Source organism: Parus major, chromosome 24 (assembly GCF_001522545.3).
Source record: "Parus major isolate Abel chromosome 24, Parus_major1.1, whole genome shotgun sequence".
Lineage (NCBI taxonomy): Eukaryota > Metazoa > Chordata > Aves > Passeriformes > Paridae > Parus > Parus major.
In genome coordinates, this window is record NC_031792.1 from 1,866,227 (window position 1) to 1,890,136 (window position 23,910).

At 63.3% G+C, this 23,910-nt stretch overlaps 2 protein-coding genes across 3 annotated transcripts; both read right to left on the reverse strand.

Annotated features, from left to right (window-relative positions):
* Window positions 1–1,220: 1,220 nt before the first annotated feature.
* Window positions 1,221–14,913, reverse strand: USP2 (ubiquitin specific peptidase 2). 2 transcript variants are annotated; one of them, XM_015649958.2, is made up of 13 exons: window positions 14,691–14,913; window positions 10,463–11,199; window positions 3,708–3,758; window positions 3,323–3,446; window positions 2,977–3,088; window positions 2,787–2,897; window positions 2,573–2,637; window positions 2,378–2,481; window positions 2,218–2,298; window positions 2,034–2,112; window positions 1,820–1,927; window positions 1,495–1,615; window positions 1,221–1,404 (listed from the first exon to the last, which is right to left on the reverse strand). In XM_015649958.2, the coding sequence occupies exons 2-13, from the start codon at window positions 11,156–11,158 to the stop codon at window positions 1,317–1,319; spliced, it is 1,740 nt and encodes a 579-aa protein (XP_015505444.1). In that variant the 5' UTR covers window positions 11,159–11,199; window positions 14,691–14,913; the 3' UTR covers window positions 1,221–1,316. The 2 variants fall into 2 exon arrangements, with proteins under 2 accessions (XP_015505444.1, XP_015505446.1); XM_015649960.3 differs by lacking the exons at window positions 10,463–11,199; window positions 14,691–14,913 and adding an exon at window positions 6,270–6,492.
* Window positions 14,914–16,204: 1,291 nt separating this feature from the next.
* On the reverse strand, window positions 16,205–21,467 carry THY1 (Thy-1 cell surface antigen). Its single transcript, XM_015649986.3, has 4 exons — window positions 21,360–21,467; window positions 19,108–19,189; window positions 18,668–19,003; window positions 16,205–18,149 (listed from the first exon to the last, which is right to left on the reverse strand). The coding sequence occupies exons 2-4, from the start codon at window positions 19,142–19,144 to the stop codon at window positions 18,037–18,039; spliced, it is 486 nt and encodes a 161-aa protein (XP_015505472.1). The 5' UTR covers window positions 19,145–19,189; window positions 21,360–21,467; the 3' UTR covers window positions 16,205–18,036.
* Between the last annotated feature and the right edge of the window lie 2,443 nt (window positions 21,468–23,910).

The following is a 23,910-nucleotide window of genomic DNA, read 5'->3' on the forward strand; positions in this document are numbered from 1 at the left end:
CACCCACCTTGCTTACACAGTAAACAAGCCACCTGCCAAGCAGCATCGCTGCCCCAGCCCAGCTCCTGCCGCGGGCAGCCCCCCTTTCCCATCCTGCCCGCCCTGAACCCCGCTGGGATGCCCCAGGCCGGGCAGGATGCTGGTGGAAGCGCTCAGCCCGTGCCCGCAGGGCAGCGAGGGCGAAGCCGGCCGGGTGTGGGTTGGATGGAGCTGCCTCGAGGGCTGGGATGGTGCCCGTGTCTCCTCCCGCTGCACCTCAGGCAAGGCAGGACGGGGAGGAGAATAAATTAAAGGCTAAAAAGGCCACTGGCATTTGCTAGCTGGAGGACAGAGCAGCAGGGCGGGTCCCCGGGTACCCAGGGGGGCTCCTGATCACAGGGAGAAAAAAAGCCCCGATTGCAGATGGTCCCGGAAAGCCACCGTCCTCCCCTCCCTCTCCCGCACAGGTTCCTGTGCGACCCCCATGGCCCCCGCTCCCCTAAATGGTTTAAGGCACCGTCGTATGAGGAGGCAGGTAAAAACCTACCCGGAGCAGCCCCCGGCACAAGTCCCTGGAGAGGCAGGAAGAGGCGGGGGGCTCCAGGCTGAAGCGAAGTCCACTATAAATACATATAAATTCCACAAAATATTTTCCTGCTCCTGTCCGTGAGTCTGGGCCTGGGCTCAGGCTGCTTTGAGGAGTGTGTGTGGGGCAGCTGCAGGGGATGTGCTGCCTGAGACGGGACGGAGGCCGCCGGAGGGCTGGAGTCCTTTGCCAGGAGGTTTGGAAGTGCCAGGAGGAGGTCGGGACCAGTTCATGAATCCTCTGGGATGGCCAAGCAGATACAGGAGTGGCAAGAGGCCACGAGGGATGTGTGAGGCTCTCCTGGGTCCCCAGCTCTGGGTGCTGTCCCAGGGGAGCAGAGGTCCTGGTTGAGTCAATGGGACAGGTGGCCCCATTCTTGTAGAGTCCGTTGCTCAGGATTTTTATTACACACACAGAAAAAAAAAAAAAAAAAAAAAAAAAGAAAGAAAAAAGAAGAAAAAAAAGGAAAAAAAAAAAGAAAAAAAAAGAAACTAAAACCCCGAGGTAAAAACCAAATGCCAGCAATCAGAAGGCGCCTGAGCTGCCTGAGCCCTGTCCTGTCACGAGTCCCTCCTCAGCTGGGATGTCCTTGCCCAGGCTCCGATCCTGGCTGTCCCCAGCCTCTCTCTGCAGCTGCCTCGGGGCTGTCTCCTCTTCGCCTCCCTCTTGCTCTGGGGGGGCCGAATGCCCGAACCGCGGTGGAGCCGGCTCTGAGGGGTGGCACGGGGGGTCTCCAGGGAGGCAGGGCTGGCTACATGCGGGAGGACGGGCTGGCCAGCTCGTAGAAGAGCAGGTAGGCATCGCTGCTGCGCACGTGGCTCGAGGACATGGGGGTGACGCTGCAGAGAGGGGGAGAGGACAGCTGTGAGCAGCGGGGACGGGATGCCCTGAGCAGGGGGTCCCTGCTCGCTGTCCCACCCCTGGCTCACCGGGAGTCGTTGAAGCTGTGCCACTCGCTGGACACAGGGCTCTTGCAGTAGGCTGTGTAGTGTCCCCCCATGGTGGTGCCCGAGTGGTTGGAGACGGCGTAGAGGTTGTAAACGGCGTGGTCTGTGGAGAGCAGGAGGGCTGCTCAGCCCTGCTGCCCCACAAAGTTCCAGCGCTGAGCCCCCCACACTGCCACCAGCTCCGGCAGTGGATTCCGTGCCTCCCACCCCTCACACCTCTGCCCCCCACCAGCTGGGGACACCAGGAGCCCAGGAGTCACCACGAGCTCAGGGCTAGGATTAGGGGAATGCAGGGGCCAGGACTCACTGCAGCTCTGCGAGGCGAATTCCCGGAGGTCCAGGTCCTTCAGCGGGAAGTTGACGAAAGTGGTGAGTTTGCTGCTTCGTATCCTGGCCTCGGAGAAGCGCTTCAGGTCTGGAGGGTCACATCAAGGAGCCAAAGGGACAAAGGGGAGCCTGCAATAATCCATCTCTCCCCCCCCACAACAGCCCCTGTCCCTGCCCCTCTGCCCAAAGGATACGAAGCACCAAGATCTTGGGGAACTTCTGGATGCTGAATTTTTTGGTGCACCTTGTCCTGGCTTTGCAGCGACAACACGTCTGTGGGAGGCAAGCAGCACAAGCAGGAGGGTGAGGGCACTGCCCACATCCTGGCAACACAAGCACAGAGGGGAAGGGGCCCCAGGGAGCCCCCCTGCCCCGTACCGGTTTCTCGTCCCCATCCAGCACGTCCTCTTTGGTGAAGAGCCGGAGGCAATCCATGAGCGTCACCTCCCCGTAGCCTTTCTGTGGCAGTACAGTGATGGTTAGGGACAGGGAGTGTGGGACAGGGAGCATGGGATAGGGATCCCTGGGGCTCCCTCACCTTGGGGATGGGCAGGGACAAGTCCCAGAAGGGGTCGAAGGCTGTGGAGCAGTAGCCGCACTCACTGCAGGTCAGAGAACTCTTCAGCTGCCCAACGAAGAGGTCTGGTGGGGTGGGACAGAGCAGGGTGAGACCCCTGGTTCCCCACCCTGCTCCCAGCCCAGCCCTGTCCTCCCTTCCCCCAGCCCTGCTCACCGCTGATGCGGCTGTCCTCCCTCTCCTGGTACCTCCTCCACATCTGCCGGCTCTTCTCATCGTCACTGCAAGGATGGGGAAAAGCAGGGCACTGAGCATGGCCTGAGGGACACCAGCCCCGCCACCCAGCCCAGATGGACCTGTGTGCTCACTGTCCCTGGGCTGGCCTTGCGGGCAGTGAACTCTTGTGGGGCTGTGCAGTGCCAGCACTTACGGGAGGTGATCCAGGGTGTCGGTGCTGGCCCGGGGCCGCACCAGCACACGGTTCACCTCGCTGTGCAGCCCGTCCAGCAGGAACCGCAGGAATTCCTGTGCATCCTGCTGGCTGCAAGACAGGGGGCATGGCCAGTGAGAGGCTGCGGGAGGCTCAGCTCCCCCCACCACCCTGCACCCACCCCCCTCACTTGTAGCCGACGAAGCGTGGGGCGTATCTCTGGATCTGCGTCTTGAACTCGGAGGGGCTCACGCTCTCGTTGGGGGACGAGGTCCAGAGCAGCTGAATCAGCTTTGCAAACTCTGCAGGTAGAGAGGCAGGTCAGCAGCAGGGTGGCACAGCCATGGCCCCAAGGCCACGCTCTGGGGTCCCAGGGCCTGGTCTGCCAGGGCCAGGCAGCCCAAGGAGGAGCGTCGAGCTCTGAGTGGGGGTCCCGCAGGCTGTGGGGTGTCCCAGGGATGTGCTGCAGGGATGTGCTGCAGGAATTGCTGCAGGGAAGCCCCCGCAGCCACCAGGGGCCGGGGATGGGCAGTTACCTGACATGAGCGCCGTGCGCATGCGGCTGTTGTTGTTGAGGTCCCGCAGGTACTGGTTCTGCAGGCAGTAATCCCGCAGCTCCTTGGTGTTGCTCAGGCACTGCAGGATGGAGTTCATGAAGCACTGGGGGAGGCAGAAGAGAAAACCATGGCAACGGGGAGCAGAGGGAGGCAGGCCATGGCAGGGGGACAGCTGGGGCGGGTGGGCACAGGACAGGGATGAAGCCGTGAGGAGCAGGGGAAGCTCTTCCTCAGGCAGCACCATGGGGAGAGGGGTGCAGGGAGCTGCTGGGGTGAGGGTGTGGGGGGGTGAGGTGAAGGGACAGGGCTCCCCCTGCCCCACAGATGTTCCCAGTGTCAGCAGGAGGCCTGGGGACACACTCACCGTGTTGCCGAGGTTCCGCAGGCCGGTCAGCCCCTGCACGGCCTTGGAGCTCTGCAGAGAGAGGGAACAGGGCTGGAAGGGTGGCGGGCTGGCCATGCCTGTGGGCAGCCCAGCGAGGCCATGGTGCCACAGAGCTGCCCGTGGAGCGGACCCTCAGGTGCCAGCAGAGGCCCCATCCCGCTGTGACATCATGGGCAGCACCAAGCAGCTCTCTGGGCCAAGGGCCTGGTCACAAACCACGGCTGCCCTGCCCTGTCCTGCTGGCCCAGGACAACGCACAGGGCTCAAAATTCTCCCTGACTGGCAACACTTTTGCCCCATGCCCAGGATTGCAGGTCAGGCTGGCAGCCCAGGCTGCCTCCCCTGGGGACACTGGCTCATGGCAGTGCCCTGGGCCTGCCCCTCGCTGCAGGAGGAGCACAGTGCCCAGTCACTGCCTGTCTGGTCCATGCCAGCCGTCCATCCCCTCCTGGACACCCCGCACAAGCGCAGCCCAGACTTTGACACAGCCATTTTTGCAGGATAAAGTCCACCTGGGAAAGTGCAAGCCCAGCCATTGTGACAGCCAGCCCAGAGAACAGGGCTGCGTGCCCAGCGGTGCCTTCCCAGCCACTTGCTGTGCACAGCCCTGGCTGTGCTGCACCTGTGCCGTGGGCTGGCAATTCCAGGTGCTCCAGGTGCTCCCTGAGCCGGGAAAAGCAAAGATGGACATGAGCAGTGTGACACCAGGAAGCATCATCACTTTTTGCTGGAGAGACAAGAGCACAGAGGGTTCTAGGGGTGCCAGCATGCAGGACAGGATGCTGCTGGGGGGCACTGGTGGGAGGCCAGGGGTCCTGCTCCCAGCCCTGCATAGGGAGCAGGATGAACCTCCCCAGAGCAGGGTGGGGGTCTGACAGGGCCTGCAGGGTCACCCTGCTGATGGTACTCCCCAAATGCCCAGGATTTAAGGATCCTTAGGCAAAGGACCCAGCTGCCCACCTCAGGTTTGAGGAGGAGGAGAGGAGGCGAGAGGAGAGGAGGGGGCCCAGCAGCTCCGAAATAGCAGCAGCTGGTGTGTGTGTGGGAGGTGCTGAGCACCCAGCCCTGACAGCAGCCCAAAATAACCCAGATCCAGTTACACGTGCTCCTTAGCGACGGCGCAGGCATCACCCACCGCGGCAGGGACCGACACCAGCGGGGACCTGGCTGCCCTGCGTGGGCACACACGGCTCTGCCGGACTGACCGGCTGCCCTCTGCACCATCGAGTGCCCCTGCAGTGCCCAGAGCGCAGGGTTGTCCCCAGATGTGGCTACTCATGGCCATCAGTGACGGGGGGTTGCTGTCCAAAAGTGCCAGGCAGCTCCCCGGTGCCTTCCTGGGCTTGGGGCAGGTTCAGCAGGGCACAGGGTGCCAGCAGGATGTGACAGGTCAGTGCCACACCACGGCTGGAGGAGCTGGCCTGGCTTTGGTCTCTGAGCAGATGGCCACAGGAGAGGAGGGCCTGTGTCCCAACAACCTACATCCATCCCTCGGAGGATCTGAACCCCAAGGCCCTGCTCGAGTCCCCACACCGACCCCAGGGAAGGTCACGGTGCCAGGGGTGAGCAGCAACCCCCAGGAGCTGCCCCAGTGTGCCCCAGCCATCCCCACCAGGACATGCTGGTCCAGTTGCCCTGGTTGGGCAGCTCCCACCGTGTACCAGGAGGGACCGGCCAGTCCTGCCCCTGTGGGTGCAAACCTCCCCACAGATCCTGCATTCCCCTACAGCCAGGTCCCAGCTGTCCTCACAGAGCCTGGAACAACCCCAGGGGAAGGCTGGACCTGAGGAGGGGGTGTCAGGTGCTCCCCTAGCGTGGCACAAGCCCTGTGTGCACCGAGGTGTTATTTCCCCCTCTGGATTTCCCTCCCCTGGGTGACTCAACTCCAGCTAATCCCCCTCTCCCGTACAGGGCTTTATCTAGGACACGACAAGCTCAGAGGCGGTGAAGGAGAGCTGGCTCACGCGGCGCGGCTGGGGACTCCCCGAGGCTGCACCGCAGGACCGGGACAAGGGACAGGCGATGGGGACAAGGGACAAGATCCTGATCGTCCTGCCCCATCCAGGTCCGCATGCCAGGAGCCTGTTGGGGCAGCAGGACAAGCAGAGCAGCCAGACTTACATAAGTGCCCAGCCCCTGCCCTCCTTGCCCCTTGCTCTGCCATCGCTGCAGGAGAGATCTGTCCCGGCACTGTGGCTCTGGGGACAGCCGAGTTCACTCCGATGACACTGCCAAGGGGCTCAGTGTGGCCAGCAGACCCTACCTTACGGTGGGACACGGGGACCTGGCCAAGGTCACCGCAAGGACAGGGCTGGGAGAGGAACCCAGGTGTCCTGACACGTGCAGTTTCACCTGCTCCCTGCCACCCTGGGACACCGGGACACGCCGTCCCCACGGGCAGCTGGGAGGGCACCCACCCCCAGGCACCCGTCCTCGGGCACGGGGCATGGCACAGGGCACCCCGAGCTCCCCAGGGAGGGCAGGGGGTGTCCCCTTCTCCGCCCCCAAGCCAGGGGACGGGGGGCTGCGGGCATCTCGTACCTTGGTCTTGTTGAGGACGAGCCCGACGAAGGTGGAGACCAGTAGGGACCCTGGCATGGAGGTGCGGGGCCGCAGGTCCTTGTGAAGGTCGGGGAGCGCGGGGGGCTCCTCGGGCAGCGTCACGGTGTAGGAGTCCCTCATGGTGGCCCCGGCGGGCACCGCAGGACGGCGGGGAGCAGCCGCGGGCAGCGGGGTGCCAGGGACCACCGGCCGGGCCGCCCTCGCCCAGGGCCGGCTGCAGCCGGGGGCGCGGGGCCGGGCGCGGAGCCCCCCGTGCTGGGCGTGCGGGGCCGGAGCCGGTGCCGGCTGCGGGGCTGACGGCACCTGAGCGGCTCTGACATCAAATGGGTGGAGAGGCGGCAGCCGGGCTCGGTGACGGCTCGGTGACGGCTCGGTGACGGCCAGCCCCCGCGCACCGCGTGGTACAGCGCGCCGGGAGCCAGGGGGGCCCGCGAGGGGCGGCTCTGCCCCGGGGACACGCTCCGGAACGGGGCGGCGACACCGCCCCGGCTCCGGGGGGCTGCGGGGGGCCGCGGTGCCCCCTCGGCATCTCTCTCAGAACGGCTCCCGTACCCCAACACCGGCACCGCGGGGGCAGCGGGGAGCGGGGCGGCAGCCGGAGGAGCGCCTGCCCCCCCAGCGCTCCCCCCGTGCTCCCAGCCCGGCGTGCCCAGGGCCGGTGACACCGGCTGTCCGGCCCCGAGAACGCTGCGCTCCGGGCAGGCGCTGGGCACGGAGCGGGGCTCCCCAGCTGGGGGTTACTCGCCAAAATTGCCGTGGTAAAAGTGGGACGGTCCCACAGCATGTGGGTGCAAGGGGTGCCTGTGCTCAGAGAGGGGTTGCGGGCTGCCTGACAGGGTTGTGGGGCTCCCGGGCATGTGCCTTTCCTGCAGTGCCAATGCCAGGTTCCCAGGCAGTGATATTTTGGGGGAACCCCCCTCTTTGGGGGATGCATTGGCGCTGAGCTCAGAGGATATTTCAGCGCCCTGCGCTGGGGAAAACTCCCCGCACTTCCTACGTGGAGCAAAGACCCCACCTGGTGTCTCGCCTCGGTAAACTGAGGCACGGCACGGGCAGGGCTCCAGTTCTTCTCCTGCAGCAAGGGCAGATGCGGAGACTGGCAGGGAGCCCGGGTGTCCTGCGTCCTAGTCCTGCGTCTCCCGCTGCTTCACCCCTCTGACCGCGGCAGGACGAGCGCCGGAGCCCTGCGCCGACTGTGCGTGCCCAGGTGTTCCTCTGCCTGCTCAGGGAAATTTCCACGGGCAAGCAGGGCAGGGAGTGCGGGTGGGCTGCTCTGACCGAGCCACAGCCTCCAACCTCACCGAGGCGGCTCTAAGAAGAGACTCATTTCCTCCTCTGGAGCCCCCAAAACACCCCTATCCAGAGGCAGGGGCTGCTGAATCCTGATGGCTGCAGATGCAGCCTCCCTGTCGAGCGGAGCTCGGCACAGCCAGCGGAGGGGCTGGCTGGGGACGGGGGGGAGGAGGGAGGAAAGGAGGGAGACTATTTTTGGCACCAGCAAAAATATCTGAGGAGGCATCTTGCAGCGTTATTCATCTGCAGGGCCAGGGCTCTTTTGCATCACAACAGGAGGCCTGTCGTAATCGGGGCCTGCGCTCACACGTGTGTACATGTACACACCCCGCGCTGTGTACGGCGTACACACACACGGGGACACGGTGTGCGCGCCGGGGCACACACCCCACTGCCCTCCTGCAGCCTGTCAGCCTGCCCTGCCATGCCCAGGGGCACGGCCTGGGGCACGGCTCCCCAAAATCCAGGGCTCCTGCCACTCCGCAGGATGGGCACCGGTGCACAGCCAGCCCCGAGCGCTGTGCAGGGAGCTGGGGCAGCTCTCCCTACGGGGATGCACGGTGCTGGCCCAGCCGGTTCCATGGCAGGAGGGCGGTTCAGCCACATCCCGTGTTGAACGTCGTGCCCCGGTGACGCCGAATGCCCCAGACCGAATTCTCCATCCGGAGAGCGGCGTGCAGGCTCTGAGGGCGAGGCTGAAGCGGGAGAGAGAAGGGGACCCGGTGGGATGGCATCACCCAGAGCCAGGCCCTTGCCCTCAGCTGGCCCCTCTGCAGCGGTGACCTTCTGCCGCGGGCAGAGGTTGCCACGGGCCCGGTTGGCACCGCGGTGACAGGCAGGGCCAGCCAGCCCTGGCTGCGGGCCAGCGATGTCAGCTGCTCAGGATGGGACTGCGGAGAGCTGCCGGCGGTTCCGTGGGTGGCCCTGGCCTTCTGACCCTATGTACACCCGGGGTGGTTAATGGGCCGGCACAGCTCCAGTCCTGCCCCCTGCCAGACTGCCCTTCCCGGGAGCCAGCACCGCCCTGCAGCTCCGCAGGCACAGCCTCTCGCTGAAACCACACCTTCACACACCTCCCTTTGCCCATGGGGTGGTAAACTGAGGCACGAAGTGATGGTGAGGGTAAGGACACACAGAGACACCCTCACTCCTGGCTGCGAACCCCTGGGGACGGCGGTTTCTGTGGCACAGAGGCAGGAGGCAGAGGTGGAAAACGGGATGGGAGGAGGCAGGGGCCAGCCCCGCTGTAGCCTGGCTGCGTCAGGAGCGGGTGCTGCTGACACTGCCCTCGGGGCTGGGCAATGGGGCAGAACCGATGGCAGCTCCGGGGCTGCAGCCTGCGCTTGTTTCCGGCACCTGGCACGGCCACAGGCACCCAAGTCTGGTTTACGATTGGGACATTTGCTTCCCGGCTTGGGAAAGGGAGGGAATAAAGCACAGCAGTGGAAAATAGCAGGTGTGCCCATCAAAGCACCAAGGAAACCTAAGCCAGTGTCACTGACCCTGCCTGCCCTGGCATGGGTGTCTGTCCCAGCGCCCTGAGCCACCTTTGCCACTTATCAGCCCAGGCTTGTTCACGTGCAGACCACAGCGCTGTGGTTCGGGACAGCCCCTGCTGCCCCCAGACATCCCACGGGAGCAGCCTGGCACCCCACCACAGTGTGTGGGCACATGGGGTGGGGACCCTGCAGTGGCAGTGTGGGCTTCTGTGAGAGCCAGCGGCTCCAGCAGCTGCTGGGTCCCCCCTTGGTCCCCCCCACCAGGGCCTGGTGTGGGAGGGGGAGGCAGGAATTCCCTTCCACAGCACTGATCCTCCACTGCCCTGACTCCCCAGCCTGCTCCCTCACCCCAGGACTGGGGCCAGGCATGAGGCAGTGGGTCCCACATCACAGAAGGGCACTCCTAAAGGTGGTTCTGTGGGGGAAGGCACTGGGGAAGGCACAGGGAGGGATGTGGGGGCACTGGCTTCAAAGGGAAACATTGCTGGGGGATTTTTTTCTGCTTTCCTATGAGCAGGACGGGACTTCTCGCAGTTTGGCAGGTAGCGGTGGGACAGAGACGCAGGGAAGCAAAGGGCAGGTCAGACCATGGGTGAATGGAGGGTGACTGGAAAGACAGCGGGAGACAACGCAGGCAGAGCCTGGCCAGATCTTGGAAGGAAACCTGAGTGGAAAATTACCAGGCTGCTCCCCTTCACGGGCTGCGTGTGCGGTGCTTGCTCCGGGCCCGGGCTGGGGCTCTGGGGACGCTGCAGCACCGATGGGGACGTGAAGTACCGAGTACCTGCCAACACGTGTGGTGCTGCCCAGAGCAGCGCTGCCATGGGGAACCCCCTGCTCTGGGCACAGGCTGGGGCACAGGACCCCAAAGTGCCAGCAGTGCATGGTGCCAGGGAACTGGCATCGCTGGGCATCGAGTCACTGTGGCAGAGCCAGCACCAGACAAACCAGCTGCCCCAGCACGATGAGTTCCCAGCCTGCTCATGTCACCTTCCCTATCTGGGATGAGGCAGCAGGAAATCTTCGTCAGCCCCACATGGGGCCAGAGCCATCACCTGCTGTCACATGCATGCAGAAAGTGCAGCGGGCACAATCCTGGGCACAGGCTGCTCCTGCCTCCTTGGGGAGCGTCCCCTCCAAGCACAGCCCCTCGGAGAACACCCGCCCGCCCGCACACGGCTGCCTCAGCAGCTCCAGCCGGGACTGCTGCGCCAGCAAGGGCATCTCAGAGGGTCACACGCAGAAACTGAGGCACGGAGCAGCACACTCAGGTTCCCAGGCAGAGCGCGGGTGCCTCAGGCTCCTCAGCTCACCACAAGCACGGCCCACATCCCCTCCCCAGCACAGCTCCGTCCCCCACCCCCAGCCAGCCCCGCGTACCGTGGGGTCCTGGGCGCAGTGCTCATCGCTCCTCTCGCAGGGCTGGCTGGCGCAGCGGGTGCCCGAGGGTGGCAGGGTGGCCTGAGAGGGGCTGAGGTGGCCGGTAGAGAGGCTGCCGTGGTGGCTTTTCCTCCCGTAGCTCTCCAGGTAGCCACGCACGTAGTCGGAGTGAGTGGCAGCCTGGTAGAGACCCTGCAGGTTGCCGAGCTCCGGCCGGCCGCGGGTGCTGAGCGCGCCGGCCGTGGCCAGGTAGGCGCTGTCTGAGGTGTGCAGCCCCGAGAACTCCCGCGCCAGGTCCGAGTGGCTGATGGATTTGTGGCGGCTCAGGGGCGCTGTGGAGGGCAGGTAGCCCGTGGGGCTGCCGCTGAAGGTGTAGCAGGCACCACCGCTGAGCCCGGCGCCGGGCGGCCGCGGCTGCGTGCGGATGTACGAGGGGCTCAGGCGGATGCTGGGGTCGGGGTACAGCCGGCTGCTGTCATAGCCGCCGGTGGGGGACAGCCCCCCAGCGTGGTGGTAGCGGGGGGACGGCAGGTAGCTGGCTTTGAAGCCGATTTTGTCGCTGTCTGCGTAGGTGGGGGACAGGGTGGATCCATAGGAGCTGTAGGAGCTGTAGCCGCTGGGCACTTTGCTGTAGGTGGTCTCGGCGTAGCGGGAGGAGTCCACGTATCGCTTCAGCGTGGAGGAGAGCTGGGACATGCTGGAGGCTGGGGGTCAGCAGGGTGTCCCGGAGGCATTGGCTGCAAGGGAAGAGCCCAGGGATCAGCACAGCAGGGCACCCACCAGCTCCTGCCTCGCCTGGCGATCCTGGGAGACAGAAGGGGATCCAGGGGCTGTTGGTCATAGTGTGGCAATGGCTCCTGCCACCTGCCAGCCTTCCTGGAGAGCCTGGGACAGCAGGACCTGGCTGGCACTGCCACCCCATGCTCCCAGACACCTCATACCACAGAAGGGAGCCCCAGGGCACAGCCAGATGCACCCAACATCTCAAAAGACACCAAGGAACTGCAGCAGTCACCTCTGCCTCAGCCCTGGCATCCCTGCCACACCATCCCGTGGCTGTCCCACTCTTGGGGCTGGAGTGAGGCACTCTCCAGTGCCTCCTCCAGGAGGCCTGGTCACAGGATGGTGCTCAGGCCCAGCTCTGGCTGAGACAGGCAGGTGGGATGGACTGATACAGCCAGCCCAGCACTTTCCCCTGGTTACTCACAGAGAGTGCTGGGGCTTGGCAATGGGGCTGACATTTCAGTGACAGGGAAACTGAGGCAAGGTCAGCATCTGAGCAGCTTTTCTGTCTCCCTGCCATGGCTGTGCCCCACGAGCCTCCATCAGTAATTCAAGCCGAGAGTTGTCCTGGTGAGGTGGCAGCCATGCCCCTGCCAGCCGGGCAGAGCCAGCCCTCGGTCCCCACAGAGAGCTGGTGCCTCCCACACAGGGCAGGAGAGGAACACACAGAGAGAGGGACAGAGGCCCCCAGAGCACACACAGAGCCAACCCGGAGCAGGAACAGGGCAGCGTGGCAGCCAGCAGTCCCCAGACACGGGCTGTCAGGAGCTGGAGGAGAGTTTACCCTCAGCACCCACACTGGCTGGATCCCTACCTGTCCTGGGCTGTGGGTGGCTCTGGGGCAGGCAGGACCCCAGCCGAGCTCCTCTGCCCTGACTGCTGGTGCTCAGCTCCCGGGGTGACTGGTGTCCCGTCCCTGGCAGGACAGTGGCTCATGTGGCTCCGAGAGTCTCCAGTCACCCGGGAGATGACCCTGATTCAAAGGCTTTTCCCAGCCCAGCCAGGGCGGGCTCTGGCCCGGTTCCAAGCCAGGAGGTGCCGGAGCCTGCTCTTGGCCCGTCCCTTGCATGGCCCTGGTGGCTCCGAGGGCACAGCCGGGCTTGGGGACGGGAGCTGGATCCCAACAAGAGGAGCCCCCGGGGATCACTCCCTGCCTGGCCCTGGGGGGACACCTCCTCCTGCTCAGAGCCCCTCAGGGTGAGCGTGCAAACACCCGGGAATGCTTTAGGAAAAGGTGAGGAGAGACAGCAGCCAGCCCCCGTGGGCTCCTGCCTGGCAGCCTGGCTCTGCTGTTCTTGCCCAGGGAGCAGCATCCCACAGCAGAGAGGGAAATATTTACAAGCAGCAGCGAGGTGGAGCGCACAGACCTGTTTGGGGACGGAGGCTGAAGGGTGAATAATCTGCTCCCAGGCAAAGGCTCCACGAAACACCCGTCTCTTCCCAGCCTGGCTGCAGCTGCCCTCACCAGGAGCGTGGCTCTGCCAGTCAGGATTTGACATAGGCAGTGGGGAATTTCGCTCAGAGGGAGTGGGACCCCAGCCAAGGGACTGGCACTCGAGTGCCAGGATGAGAATGACGGAGCCCCTGGGCTCCCAGGGAGCACATGCCTGGCTGCCTGCCCTGCTGGGGCACGGGGCAGCCTGGCACACACACTGCCCCTGCTCCCCACCTCGCCAGCAGAGATGATCTTGGCTTGGGACAGTGCCAGGACAGTCCCACGCCATCATCCCCTGCCAGGTGCCCACGGTTTGTCCTGGCACCAGCAGCAGTAGGAGAGCACCAGCTCGGGAACAGGAGGGCAGCAGGTGCTCCTGGCAGCAGGACAGGTCTCCACAGGGCAGCACCTGCCCTGGGGATGCAGAGGAGGCGATGGAGGGATGCAGGGTCAGGAGCGGGCACTGGCCCCGGACACGGGAGCTACCCCATTCCTTGGGAAGAGAGGCCTTACCATGCAGGAATGTCACATCTGCCAGGCTTGCCTGTGCTTCCAAGTCCCCATGTCACATCCGAGCAGACCCCAGGGCGGCGGGAGAGCGGAGCGTGGCAGGAGCCAGAGGAGCTGAGGGGGTGTGAGAAAACCCCGGTTCCTCCCAGCGCTTCCTGGGCTGCCTGGCCCCTCCCTACCCGTCATTGTGCTGAGCTTTCCTCCTGCCTGGCAAAGCCTTGGGGCCAGCACGGCTGAGTCAGGGCCTCCTGCACCCTCATCATCCTCGCGGGGTGTCAGGGGAAGCTGAGGCACAGGAATGTCCGGTCTGAGTTCACGTGGCCAGGGAGGAGCAGTGCCACGACATGGGAGAGGGACACCATGGGGCTGCTCAGGGTGCTGGGGAGTCCTGCCCTGGCGTCCAGCTCCTGCAGCCTCCCCAGTGGGAAGCTCAGCTCAAAGTGAGGAGGCAGAACCCTCACTCTGGGGGCAGAGAAGCAGAGCCCCTGCTCTGTCCCCAGCTGTTGTCCTGCCCGTGCCCGGTGGCAGGTGTCCCCTCTGTCCTGCCCGTGCCCGGTGGCAGCTGTCCCCCTCGGTGGCCACGGAGCCCCAGAGCAGGCTCAGCTCAGCTTACACAGCGCTGGCTCCATCCAAGGTGTCACAGCACAGCTGCTTCTCGCTTACGCAGGCTCGGAGCTGTGTCCCCTGTCCCCTGAGACACAATGTCCCAGCCTGGAGGTTACGTGGGAGCTCCCAGGACTCTGCAGTGGCGGAGGCAGAGAGGGGACCCTGTGGGAGGCACTTTGCACGCTCCAGAGTACGAGTGGTTTGGGGCTGAGGGGCTCTATGTCCGGCTGAGCGTGCCAGCAGAGTGGGACAGCCTCCTGCCCTCCATTCCCCAAGGGAAACAAGGCACAGAATCCCTCCAGGTATCCATTTCCCTCCGGGAAGGGTGACCCCGAGCAGCCCTGGGGAGTGTGTGCCACAAAACGTTTGTTCCCTGGAAGGGACTGGAGTCACCCTTGTCGACAGATGGGGACTGCAGTGCCTCTGACACAGCCCCCCACCACTCCCACCACCCAAAGTGCCAGGCCATGCCCAAGGTCACTCATCCAGCCGGGACCAGCCCTTCCCCTGCCAGCCCTGGGGCTGAGAGCCCTCCAAGCCCACAGCACATGGCCGGGAGTCATCGCCCCGGCCTCGCTGCGTGCTGCTGACACATCCCCACCCTGCTGCCCCCAGGCAACAACCCCCAAACCCACGGGGGACCCTGACGTAAGCCAGGGCATGAGTTACTGCTCTGAGGTCTGTGGGTGGCCAAAAAAAGAAGGGACCCTCGGGCAGGCGGCTCTGCCCACGCCGGGGGACGAGGAGGGTGCTGGGGAGGGAGGCTCAAAGCCAGAATTTTGTGCGTGAACTCTGGAGAGAAACCCCTCCCCCTTATCCAGCTGAAGAAAGGGAGGGGCAGCGTTGTCTGTGCCCGTGTCCCCCTCCCCGGGGCGGTGTCCCCACGGCACTCACCTGCATGTGGCGCGGGTGGCCGATGGCTGCTCAGGGCACGGCGAGGGACCACCAGCTAGGCATTTGGGGATGCCCTCGGGGCTGATCCTGCCTCCGTGGGGAGCTTCCCCCGGCACGGGAGATGGGCGATGTGGAGATGGGCAGCAGCCGAGCCCTTTGCAGGGGACAGGACACCCCCGGCTCAGCCCCTCCACCCCGGGACGGAGCGCGGTGGCCGGAGGGGGCCGAGCCCGAGGGTTGTGGGGCCACGTAAAAACACCACCGCAGAAATTCAGGGCTCAGGTTACCAGCCAGATAAATATAGTGTCTCTATCTGACCTCACAGGGCGCTGAAATGCTCCTCTCGCATTCCAGCCTGGGGAGGCTTAAAGGGGACGTGAAGCCGGGGGGGCTGGTGGCCCAGGGCAAGGGGGTGCCGGGAGGGGAGGCTGCGGGGACAGCGGGGGCTGTGGGAATGGAGAAGGAGAACTGAGGGTGACCGTAAAGAAGGGAGAGATTTGGGGAGGGAAGTCGAGGTCCAGGACGGAAAGAATAGAGGAAGGGTTAAGGGAAGGAGCGGCGGGGGGACACAAATTGATGTGTGGGGGGCAGGGAGGCACAAAAAGGGGTGGTCGTGGCTGCCAGCAAGGTCTGCAGTAGAGCTTCAGGCTGAGGGGAGGAGTTGGACTGGATTTTGCCCCCCTTGGGGTGAGCTGTAGGGAGAAGATTCCCCCCTAAACCTTCAGCAAAGGTGGGCATGGGGCAGCTGTCGTGGCGTGGCCGCCCCCGGTGGATCCATGGGGACACCGGGCTCCGGGACGCCTGACCCGCCCGGGGTACGGCACCTGCGTGGCCGTGACTCAGCGAGCATCTGCCGAAGATAATGAAGAGGGATGTAATTAGGGTGGCATCTTCCTCCCTCCCTCCCGCCTGGCTCCAGCCCTTAAACAGGGAGGGACGCGTCGGGGCGTCGCTCTGGGAGGTGGCGCAGGGTCACCAATGGTGTTAGGGGGTGGTGGCAGGGTCCCGCTGGTGGTTCCTGGTGCCGGGGTGGCACCTTAACCCTGGGTATGGCTGCTCCGGAGCACACGGGAGCCCCTGGCAGACCCCGGCAGCGTTTGGGCACAGGGGCTCCAGCAGGAGGCACAGGAGCTCTGGGACACGGGCACACCCAGCCCCGCTCCCATGGCCACTTCCATCCCCGGCAATTCCCTCCCCAGAGGATGGATAGGCCAGGACCAGACCTGGTCCCCTGCTCTGCCTCCCTGCCACCACCGAGGGCAGTGGGTGTCCTCTGGGATGGAGCGGGGCTTTAGAGACAGGGATGGGGACAAAGGGTCCCCATGCAGGGGGCCATGCTCCAGGTGGGCAGGAGGGGGTGGCCCTGCCCAGGAAAGTCAAGTGCTGCCCCTCTGCCTCCTTCTGTCCCACAGGCATTGGGGTGCTGGGGGTGCCAGGGGGCTGTGCCCCTCAGCAGGAGCCGCTGTCCACACACAGCCCCTGTCCCCACCGCCGCACACACGGGCGCCCATGGCTCCAACACACAACCTAGGTAGGGTTTTATTGTGCAGACAGAGGAACACTCCTGGATGATAAGATTGTTTGGGTTTGTTTTTTTTGTTGTTGTTGCTTTTCATAGGGTTTTTTTTTCCCATTTTTTTTCCTTTTCCCGTAACAGAATTTCTTTGACAACAAGCTGTGGAAACAACTACAAATGTTCACAAAAAAATGAGACTCGAGCTGCGTCCGCGCTCTGCCGCTGGGCTCTGCGCCTGCCCCGGCGCTCACCAGCACGCCCAGGGAGCTGGGCACAGCCAGGCCTCAGCTGGGCACGGCCTCAGCAGCACTAGACAGCAAGCAAGCAGGCAGGGATGGGCAGGGGACGGGCGCGGGGGTAGGAAGCAGCTCTGGAGAAGAGCAAGGAGTGGGGAGCAGCTGCTGTGTATTGCTCTCTGCCGTGGTGGCACAGCCCGGGCTGCACGGGTAGCACAGCTGGGGTTCACCCCATGCACCTGGGTGCTCCTGCCTGCCTCTTCCTTCTCCTGTGCCCTCCCCTGGGTGAGGCTCCTCAGGGTCCTGCGGGCAGCCCTGGGCTGGCAGATCTGAGCTGTGCTGGCCATCCCTGTCCCTGCTCTCGCCAACCCCTGGCACCATCCTGGCCTTACCGAGGTCATGGGCTGCCCTTAGATCCTTTGCTGCTCTTAAAGGGAGACAGGGAAATGCTGAAAGGGAGGAGGGAGAGGGGAGAGGGCACCCAGGCTCCTCCCGGGAGCAGGGTGGGATTTGAGGAAGACTGCTTTGCCTCTCCACAAGGAAGGACTGGGGTCCCCAAATGTTCCCTTAGGGAAGACAAGGTGCCGGTGCAGAGGAGTCCCTGCGGAGACCCTGGGGTCACACTCCCAGAGGGGAACCCCCTCCTCACCAGCCAGCCTGGGTGCAGCTCAGAGGGCCCTGGGGAGGGTAGGGGGGCTGTGGCTAGCTCAGAGAGGCTCTGCTTGCCTCCACTGGTGCTGGCAGCAATTCTCTCGTCACAGCTAAGGGCTGGTCCCCGGGGACAGCGAGTGGTGTCTCTGGCTCGGGCAGCCCAAAGGTACCAGATGGTGTCTGGAGGAGGCCTCACTTCCAGCTCAGCTGTAAGAAACAGATTAGGAAAAACTTGTTGCCGAAGCATGTTTGCACGAAGCCCAATCCCAGAGCCTCAGAGGAGCCCTGAGGAGGCAGGGGGTGCTCACGGTGTCTCCTAAACCTGCTGCCCTCTCTCCTCCCAGCCTGCCAGGCCCAGCAGCATCCCATGGCTCCCTTGTTCACTGAGCCAGGAGTCATTTTGTGCCCTCTCCCAGCCATGGCAGCTTAGGGTGAGAGGAGCAGGGTGAGGAATCAGTCACCTAGGTGGCAGAGCCCTGTCACCTCCAGGGGCTGTGGGCACAGCGCCCACCATGGGCACCCTCCGCACGCTCTCACATCACCCCTCTCTCTTACCTGCCAATCCAGCTGTCTTTCCCCAGCTGAGAACAGGCAAACCCCAAGAGTTAAAGGGATGGGACAAGCGAGGCTGAGGCCTCCAGTGCTCCCAGCACAAGCAAACCAGCCAGCCTACGGAGCGGGGAGGCACGATGGGAGAAGCAACAACGCTGCCTAGCAGAGCCACCATGCTTCGGAGCGGGGCGTGTGTGCGTGGGATGGTGGGCCTCGGCACGGGACGGTGGTTAGCGTTAGATATACGGCTAAATAGAGATAACACAGAGAGGTTTCACGGCTTCCAGACGCTTCAGCTTCTCTTTCCATGGGCTGCAAGAAAGGCGGGGTGGCCGGGGTGCTCGGTGTGTGCGTGCGAGTGTGTGCGAGCGCTGTGTGTGTGCTTCGCCTTTCACAGGGACACGAAGTCCACGGCTTGCAGGAGAGGCAGGGAAAGGAGCAGCAGCAGGAGCCACGAGGTGTTCTGGATCAAGAGGCTGAAGCCAGCACATTTCTCCAGTTTGTCTGTGAAGATAAGGAATGGGGAGGGAGAGAAGAGAGGCAATGAAATCCCTCGGGAACGAGGGATGATACTGGCACACAGCTTCTTGCTTTTCCTCTGTCAAAGAAGTGCAGCACATCCCATCCTGGCCTGCTTCCCTCCCAATGTGTAGTAGCAAAGATTTTTTTGGGACTCTTGAGCAGCATAACCCTGCCTGTGCCTGACTGAGGTGACAAGTGGTGACACCAGGTGAGACAAAGGGCTCCTGTGGGATGTAGGTGTGGAGGATGCCCACTGTCCTCTCTATGGGAGGATATCAAGGCAATGTGCCTGAGGTGGGACCCAAGAGAGGCAGGAGAAGCAGTGTGAGATGGAGTAGAGTGAGCCCATCTGGGGGATGAAGCCCACCTGAAGGGTGTGTAAAGCTCGGGACACATTTATGGAGATCGGGGAGAATCTGGGGACACCAGAGAGTTGTGGTGTTCTCTGCTGGCCCTGCCAAGCCAAGGAGCAGGTGGGAAGGGCTGAGGCCAGGTCTCACCTTTGATAACAGTGATGTTCTTTATCTGGTTGCCGGTGTAGTCGTTGGTGGCCTTCAGCTCGCACATGTAGATGCCCTCATCGCTGGTGGTGAAGCTCTGCAGGTGGAGGCACACCAGGTTCTTGTGCATGGTGACGTTGGCTCGGCTCCGGTAGATGTTCTCGGAGACGCTGATGGTGCTGTGGATGACGTGCTTCCTGTTGTCCTTGGTGATGCTGAACTCGTAGGTCAGGGGATTGTCGGTTTTGTTCTCATAGCGACAGTCCACGCGCAGGTTCTGGCCCAGCAGGCAGGCACTCAGGTCCTTGATCATCTGGCAGTGGGCGGCCTGGAGGACTGGGAGAGGCAGGAGGGGGTTGGACAGGGAACAGTGAGCTCTGGGGATGCCCGTGCAGCCTCCAGGCTGCTCTGGGCCGAGCAGGGAGCAGGGAGGGCTGTACCTGTCAGGATGACAGCGATGCCCACGGTGGGGTTCATCTCGCTGCTGAGGTGCCCGGTGGGGGCTGTCTCTGAGAGGGGAATCTGGGCAGGGGGAGAGAGAGGCAGTTATCCAGGCCACTGCCCCATGGGTGTGGGCACTCGGTGGTGCAGGCTGCCCTTCTTGCACAAACGATGCTCCAGAGTCTGCTCCTGCTCACCAGGGACTGATTCACTGCACAGAGCCTGGCTGGCACTGCACCCAGCTGGGGAATCAGGCACTGTGCATCTGCCCAGCATCACCTTTGCACATCCCCAGCCAATGCCCCAGCCACACTCGGTTTTCCCGGTGCAGATCTCCCCAGCAGACATTAAATGAGCGTGGCGAGACCCGCAGCAAGACCTGCACGTCCTGCCTCCTCCCCCTTTTTCCCCATGGCCAGCCAAGTTTCGGACAGGTGAAGCCAGGCTGCCCCCCAGTGCCTGCACACCTTGACCAGAGGTCTGTGCCCCACAGTGAGGGGGCTGCCAGGTGAGGGACCCTCGTTTGGGGCCGGTGGGCGCCTGCCCTGCCAGTGCTCCCGCAGCTCCAGCGGGTGAGCTCAGCAAGGATGAGTCATTGCGATGCAGTGAGGGAAAGGGGCCAAGAGCAGCGAGGAAGAGGGACACAGCAGCTGGACAGGGAGCCAAGACCGCCAAAGGATGGCATGAAGCCTCCAGGAGCTGAGCTCAGCCTGCCTGGCCAAGGGGGGGAAGGGGTTTGGGTGGCAGCATCCACTTTCTGGGTCCCTGCCCGGTGCCTGTCTCTCTCCAGGCTGTGTGTGTGGGTAAGGGGCCCGTGATGTGCCATCCAAACACCAGGGCTGCTGATTCCCATCGGCCCAATGCAGCCACAAGGAATCAATTAAGGGTTTGCAGCCTGGCCAAGCAGCCTCGTGGGGAATCCAGCCACAGACATGCGGAATGGAGGGTGGGGGAGCAGCGAGGCAACCGCCCGGCTGAAGGACACACCAAACCTGCAGTCAGCCCTCCAGGCTGGCCTTGTGGGGCCAGGTCCAAGAGGGGGAGCTGATAAACCAGCCCTTCGTGACTCCAGGCTGGCAGAGGGGACAAGAGACCCCCAGTTTGCTCCCTCTGAGCTTGGTAAAGCATCCAGGGAAGAGCAAGGAATTGCCTGAACCACAGCCAGCTGCATTTTTCTCTTTAGTGATTTTTTGGTTTTTCATATAACATTCTAAGAGGAAATACCAAACCCATTTGCTCACCCTGAAGCTCTGAAAAATCTTTATCCAGAACCCTAATCCTTGGCCAGGGGGAAAAAAATAATTTCTGATTGATCTTGACAAACAAGAGGTTGCCAATGGGGTAAATGCTTGAACCTCTGGATTCTTAGACACTGTCCCCCCGTCCCTTCCTTTGTCATTTGTCCAACCTGCTCCTTTTTGAATGTCCTGGGACACTATCTAGGTCATAGCCTTGCTTTCCTCCAGAAAATCAGTGCAAATCTCCCAGAGAGGGGGTCTTCCTCCCATCTATGTGCCCAAACTCTCTGATTTTCTAGGCTCTGGCTTGTTAGCCCTTGGACCCCTCTTTTCCTGGCAGCGATGCTGGGAGCAGAGCAAGCCAGGTAACTCCCGCATGATCCCAGGGGTTTGGCGTAGGGACAGGGCTCAGGAGGACGGCGGCATTCGAGGGGTTCTCCAGCTCTTAAAGGGCAGAGTTCCTGGCGCGTTCCCGCCTGCTCGGGGTCACCCCACGGCGGTACCTACCCCCTGTGCCCACCAGCGTGACAGGCTCAGGGTGACAAACGAGCTGCGGGGACGGGGGCGTGCAGAGCAGGCTGGTGGGCTGAGGGAAACGCAGAGCCACAGGAGCCTGGCTGTGCCGGGGGGTGGCTGCCAGCAAAGGGCGTGCAGGGGGACGCGCAGGGAACAGCGATGGGGCAACCCTCGAGAGGGGCAGGAGGGCTCGGGGTGGGCGAGCTCCCCCCCTGCGGCAGCGCGGAGCGGGAGCGCGGCTGCGGTGCGGGCGTGCGCGCCCCCGGGAATGCCGCAGTCCCGAGCCGAGGGTGGGGGGCACCGGCACCGGGGCGAGAAGCTGAGCCCGTCCCCTCCTCCAGCGCGCTCCGGCCGCCCGAGCATCCCCCGAGAGAGGAGCGAGATGCCCCCGGTGCCACCGCCGCGGACCCTCCCCGCAGCCCCGCGCGGTGCCCCGAGCCCGGCGGCTGCTCCCGGCCCGGCAGCGTGCGGGGCGCTGCGGGGCGCTCGGTGCCTACCTGCGGGCGCTGTCCGGTGCTGCCCGCTGCCTGCGGGGCTGCCGGCGCTGTCCGGGGCTGCCCGGCGGGCTGTGGGCGCGGCGCTCCCGCAGTCTGGGCAGGGCTGGGCGGGCGGACCCAGCGAATGGGGACCGGGAGGCGTCACTGAGGCTCGGCCCCCGGCCCTGCGGCGGGGGGCGGTGCGGGGGGGCCCTGCCTCTGCGGGACTCGGACGCCCCCGCCCCGGACAAGGGGCGCGCACTGATGCGGAAGGTGCCGTTCGCCTCCCTTATGTTCCCCAGGAAGGGCGACACATCCCCATTGCCATGGGAACATCATTTTGCGGAAGAGCTGCCAGCCCTCATCTTCCCCGGCAGCGTGGGAGGTGTTTTGCTGGGAAAGGAGGATGGTTGGGAAGGGGGAAAGGGAGCTTGGCGTGGGTTTTGCTGAGGATGGGGGCAGCTGTCATCCCCTGCCACCAAATGAGTTCAGCTCGGGTGCTCGAAGAGGCCACTCTGCACCAAGTCACCAAAGGCCTGTGACACGTGTGGGAAATCATTGTAGGAATGGCAGGACATTCAGCTGAATTAAAGCTGAATTAAAGCTCTCACACAATCACCTTATTTGGGAAAGACCTTTAAGACCATCGAGCCCAACTGCTAACCCAGCACTGCCAAATCCACCACTAAGCCATGGCCCCAGGTGTCACACCTCCAGGCTCTGTCCGTGATGTCACTGGACACAGACCTTCAGTTTGAGGCCCAGGTCTGGTGACAATGAGGACAAACCAAGGTTTTGCTCCCCACAGGCTCCTATCAGCACCTTTGGGTAGGAGAGAAACAGAGCTGCTTCTGCACAGGCAAAATAGCTTTGGATCCAGAAAACAGCCTGGGACAAGACCTCTTCCCTGCTCTTTGGCAAGGTCATGACAGCAAAGGAGGGCAGCATTAGGGTGCTATTTTCCCTGGGAGTTTGGGTCCAGAGGTATCCCAGGAAGGCACGGAGACACAAAGGATGCCTGCCCTGCCCTCACCTCCTCCCACACCCCTGGCCGGGCTCTGCTGAAAGGGCTGACGCTGGGAAAGTTGATATAAAAGTCATGTTCTGCTCCAGCAGAACTCGAAACCAGGTGACACTCGAGTGCTGAGGTTTTGCAAGCTGGCTGTGCAGGGGGTTTTGCTAATTCTACAGAAGCTTGGCTTTGGCTGCAGGTGTGCTGGCCCAAATGGGGACAGCCCCCCATGCTGGCCAGGGGGCCTGTGGTGCCCTGGGCGTGCAGCCAGTGTGCTGCCATGAGGAGGGCAAAGGCCTGACCCTTGTGGCAGCACAATGACACACCACACCGCTGGCTCAGGCTGGCACGGCTGGCTGTGGATGGGAACAGAGGCACAGCAAAACAGGGAGAGATACCGACACTGGGAGCAGACGATGCAAGGTAAAGACGCAGACACGAGGCAAGCTGCAGTGTTGTCAGGGGGAGAAACTGCAAGCACAAGGTCTCCGTCCAAACACAGCTGTGATGTGGCGCAGCACATGTAACCACACACACACAAGGGGCCTTTTCACATTTAGCCTCGCATCTCCACAAGCTGTGCGTCCTCCACATCCCCAGCCTCAACCCCAGCTATCGCACAGGGAACCAGGGAATTCAAGGCCCAACGACTGGCTTTTAGAGGCATGCAGTGACTCACATCCTATTGCAAGAGATTTTGGGCTTCCTTTCAGTCTCTGGCTGTGGTGCTGTGGAGGCAGGCGTGAGTGTGCAGTTTCTGGGCAGTGCTGGCAGCCACTGTCCTGCCTAGGTATTTGCAGGAGGCTCCTTGCAAAAGACTGGATAGTTCTTTTGCTGCAGATTTCAGCCTGGCTGCTATCCATAAACCAGAGAAAAGCACCCAAGTCACACCTAATGCAGAGGCCTCCAGACAGCAGCCAGAGGAAAGGGAGGAGACAAGCTAATAGTGACAGACCGGTGGAGAGGGGGGCAGGCGGTGCTTGCAGTGGCAGGTGTCAGTCAGGGAGACAGACAGCAAGAGGGACAAGGCACAGTGCAGCACAGCAGTGCAGACACCAGCAGGAGTGAGAGAATGAGGCAGGACAGACAGACCAGCCAGCAGAGGCAGGGCACAGACAGCTCCTCTGGGAGCTCAGAGCAGCCAAACTGCCCCTGGATCCTCTCTGGAGAGAAAGCCAGGACATGTGGGGGTCCCTGGGGGGAAATTTACTGTTCCAAATAACTCACTAGCTGCAAAAGGCAGGCTGGGAGCAGAGGCTCTGATGGGCACCATGACTCGGGTGTCTGGTGATGCTGCAGCAATTAAAACCTGGCCTTGCCCAAGGACATCCTGCTGCAGGAGACACTCTTCTATGAGAAAGGTGGATGCACATCCTTCCCAAGAGGAACATCTCTGCCCTGCCCTCAGCCTATCCCAAACACAGGAATTGGAGAGTCTCTCCCTGCTCGTGAATCACAGCACAGCAGCACACCCTGGGTCCTGCTCAAAACAATGCCCACACAGCAACCATTTCCTCCCACACTGCCAATTGCGGGGGGGAGGTGATATAACGACCTGGG

What these genes read in the sequence shown, in the direction of transcription:
- USP2 (XM_015649958.2), bottom strand. Translation starts at nt 11,158, where the DNA reads ATGTCCCAGCTCTCCTCCACGCTGAAGCGATACGTGGACTCCTCCCGC. An exon ending in CCACGCTTCGTCGGCTACAA is followed by an intron (nt 2,898 to 2,976) that starts GTGAGGGGGGTG and finishes CCTGTCTTGCAG; the next exon opens with CCAGCAGGATGCACAGGAAT. An exon ending in ATTCGCCTCGCAGAGCTGCA is followed by an intron (nt 1,616 to 1,819) that starts GTGAGTCCTGGC and finishes TGCTCTCCACAG; the next exon opens with ACCACGCCGTTTACAACCTC.
- THY1 (XM_015649986.3), bottom strand. Translation starts at nt 19,144, where the DNA reads ATGAACCCCACCGTGGGCATCGCTGTCATCCTGACAG. An exon ending in CATCGCTGTCATCCTGACAG is followed by an intron (nt 19,004 to 19,107) that starts GTACAGCCCTCC and finishes TGCCTCTCCCAG; the next exon opens with TCCTCCAGGCCGCCCACTGC. An exon ending in GAACATCACTGTTATCAAAG is followed by an intron (nt 18,150 to 18,667) that starts GTGAGACCTGGC and finishes TTATCTTCACAG; the next exon opens with ACAAACTGGAGAAATGTGCT.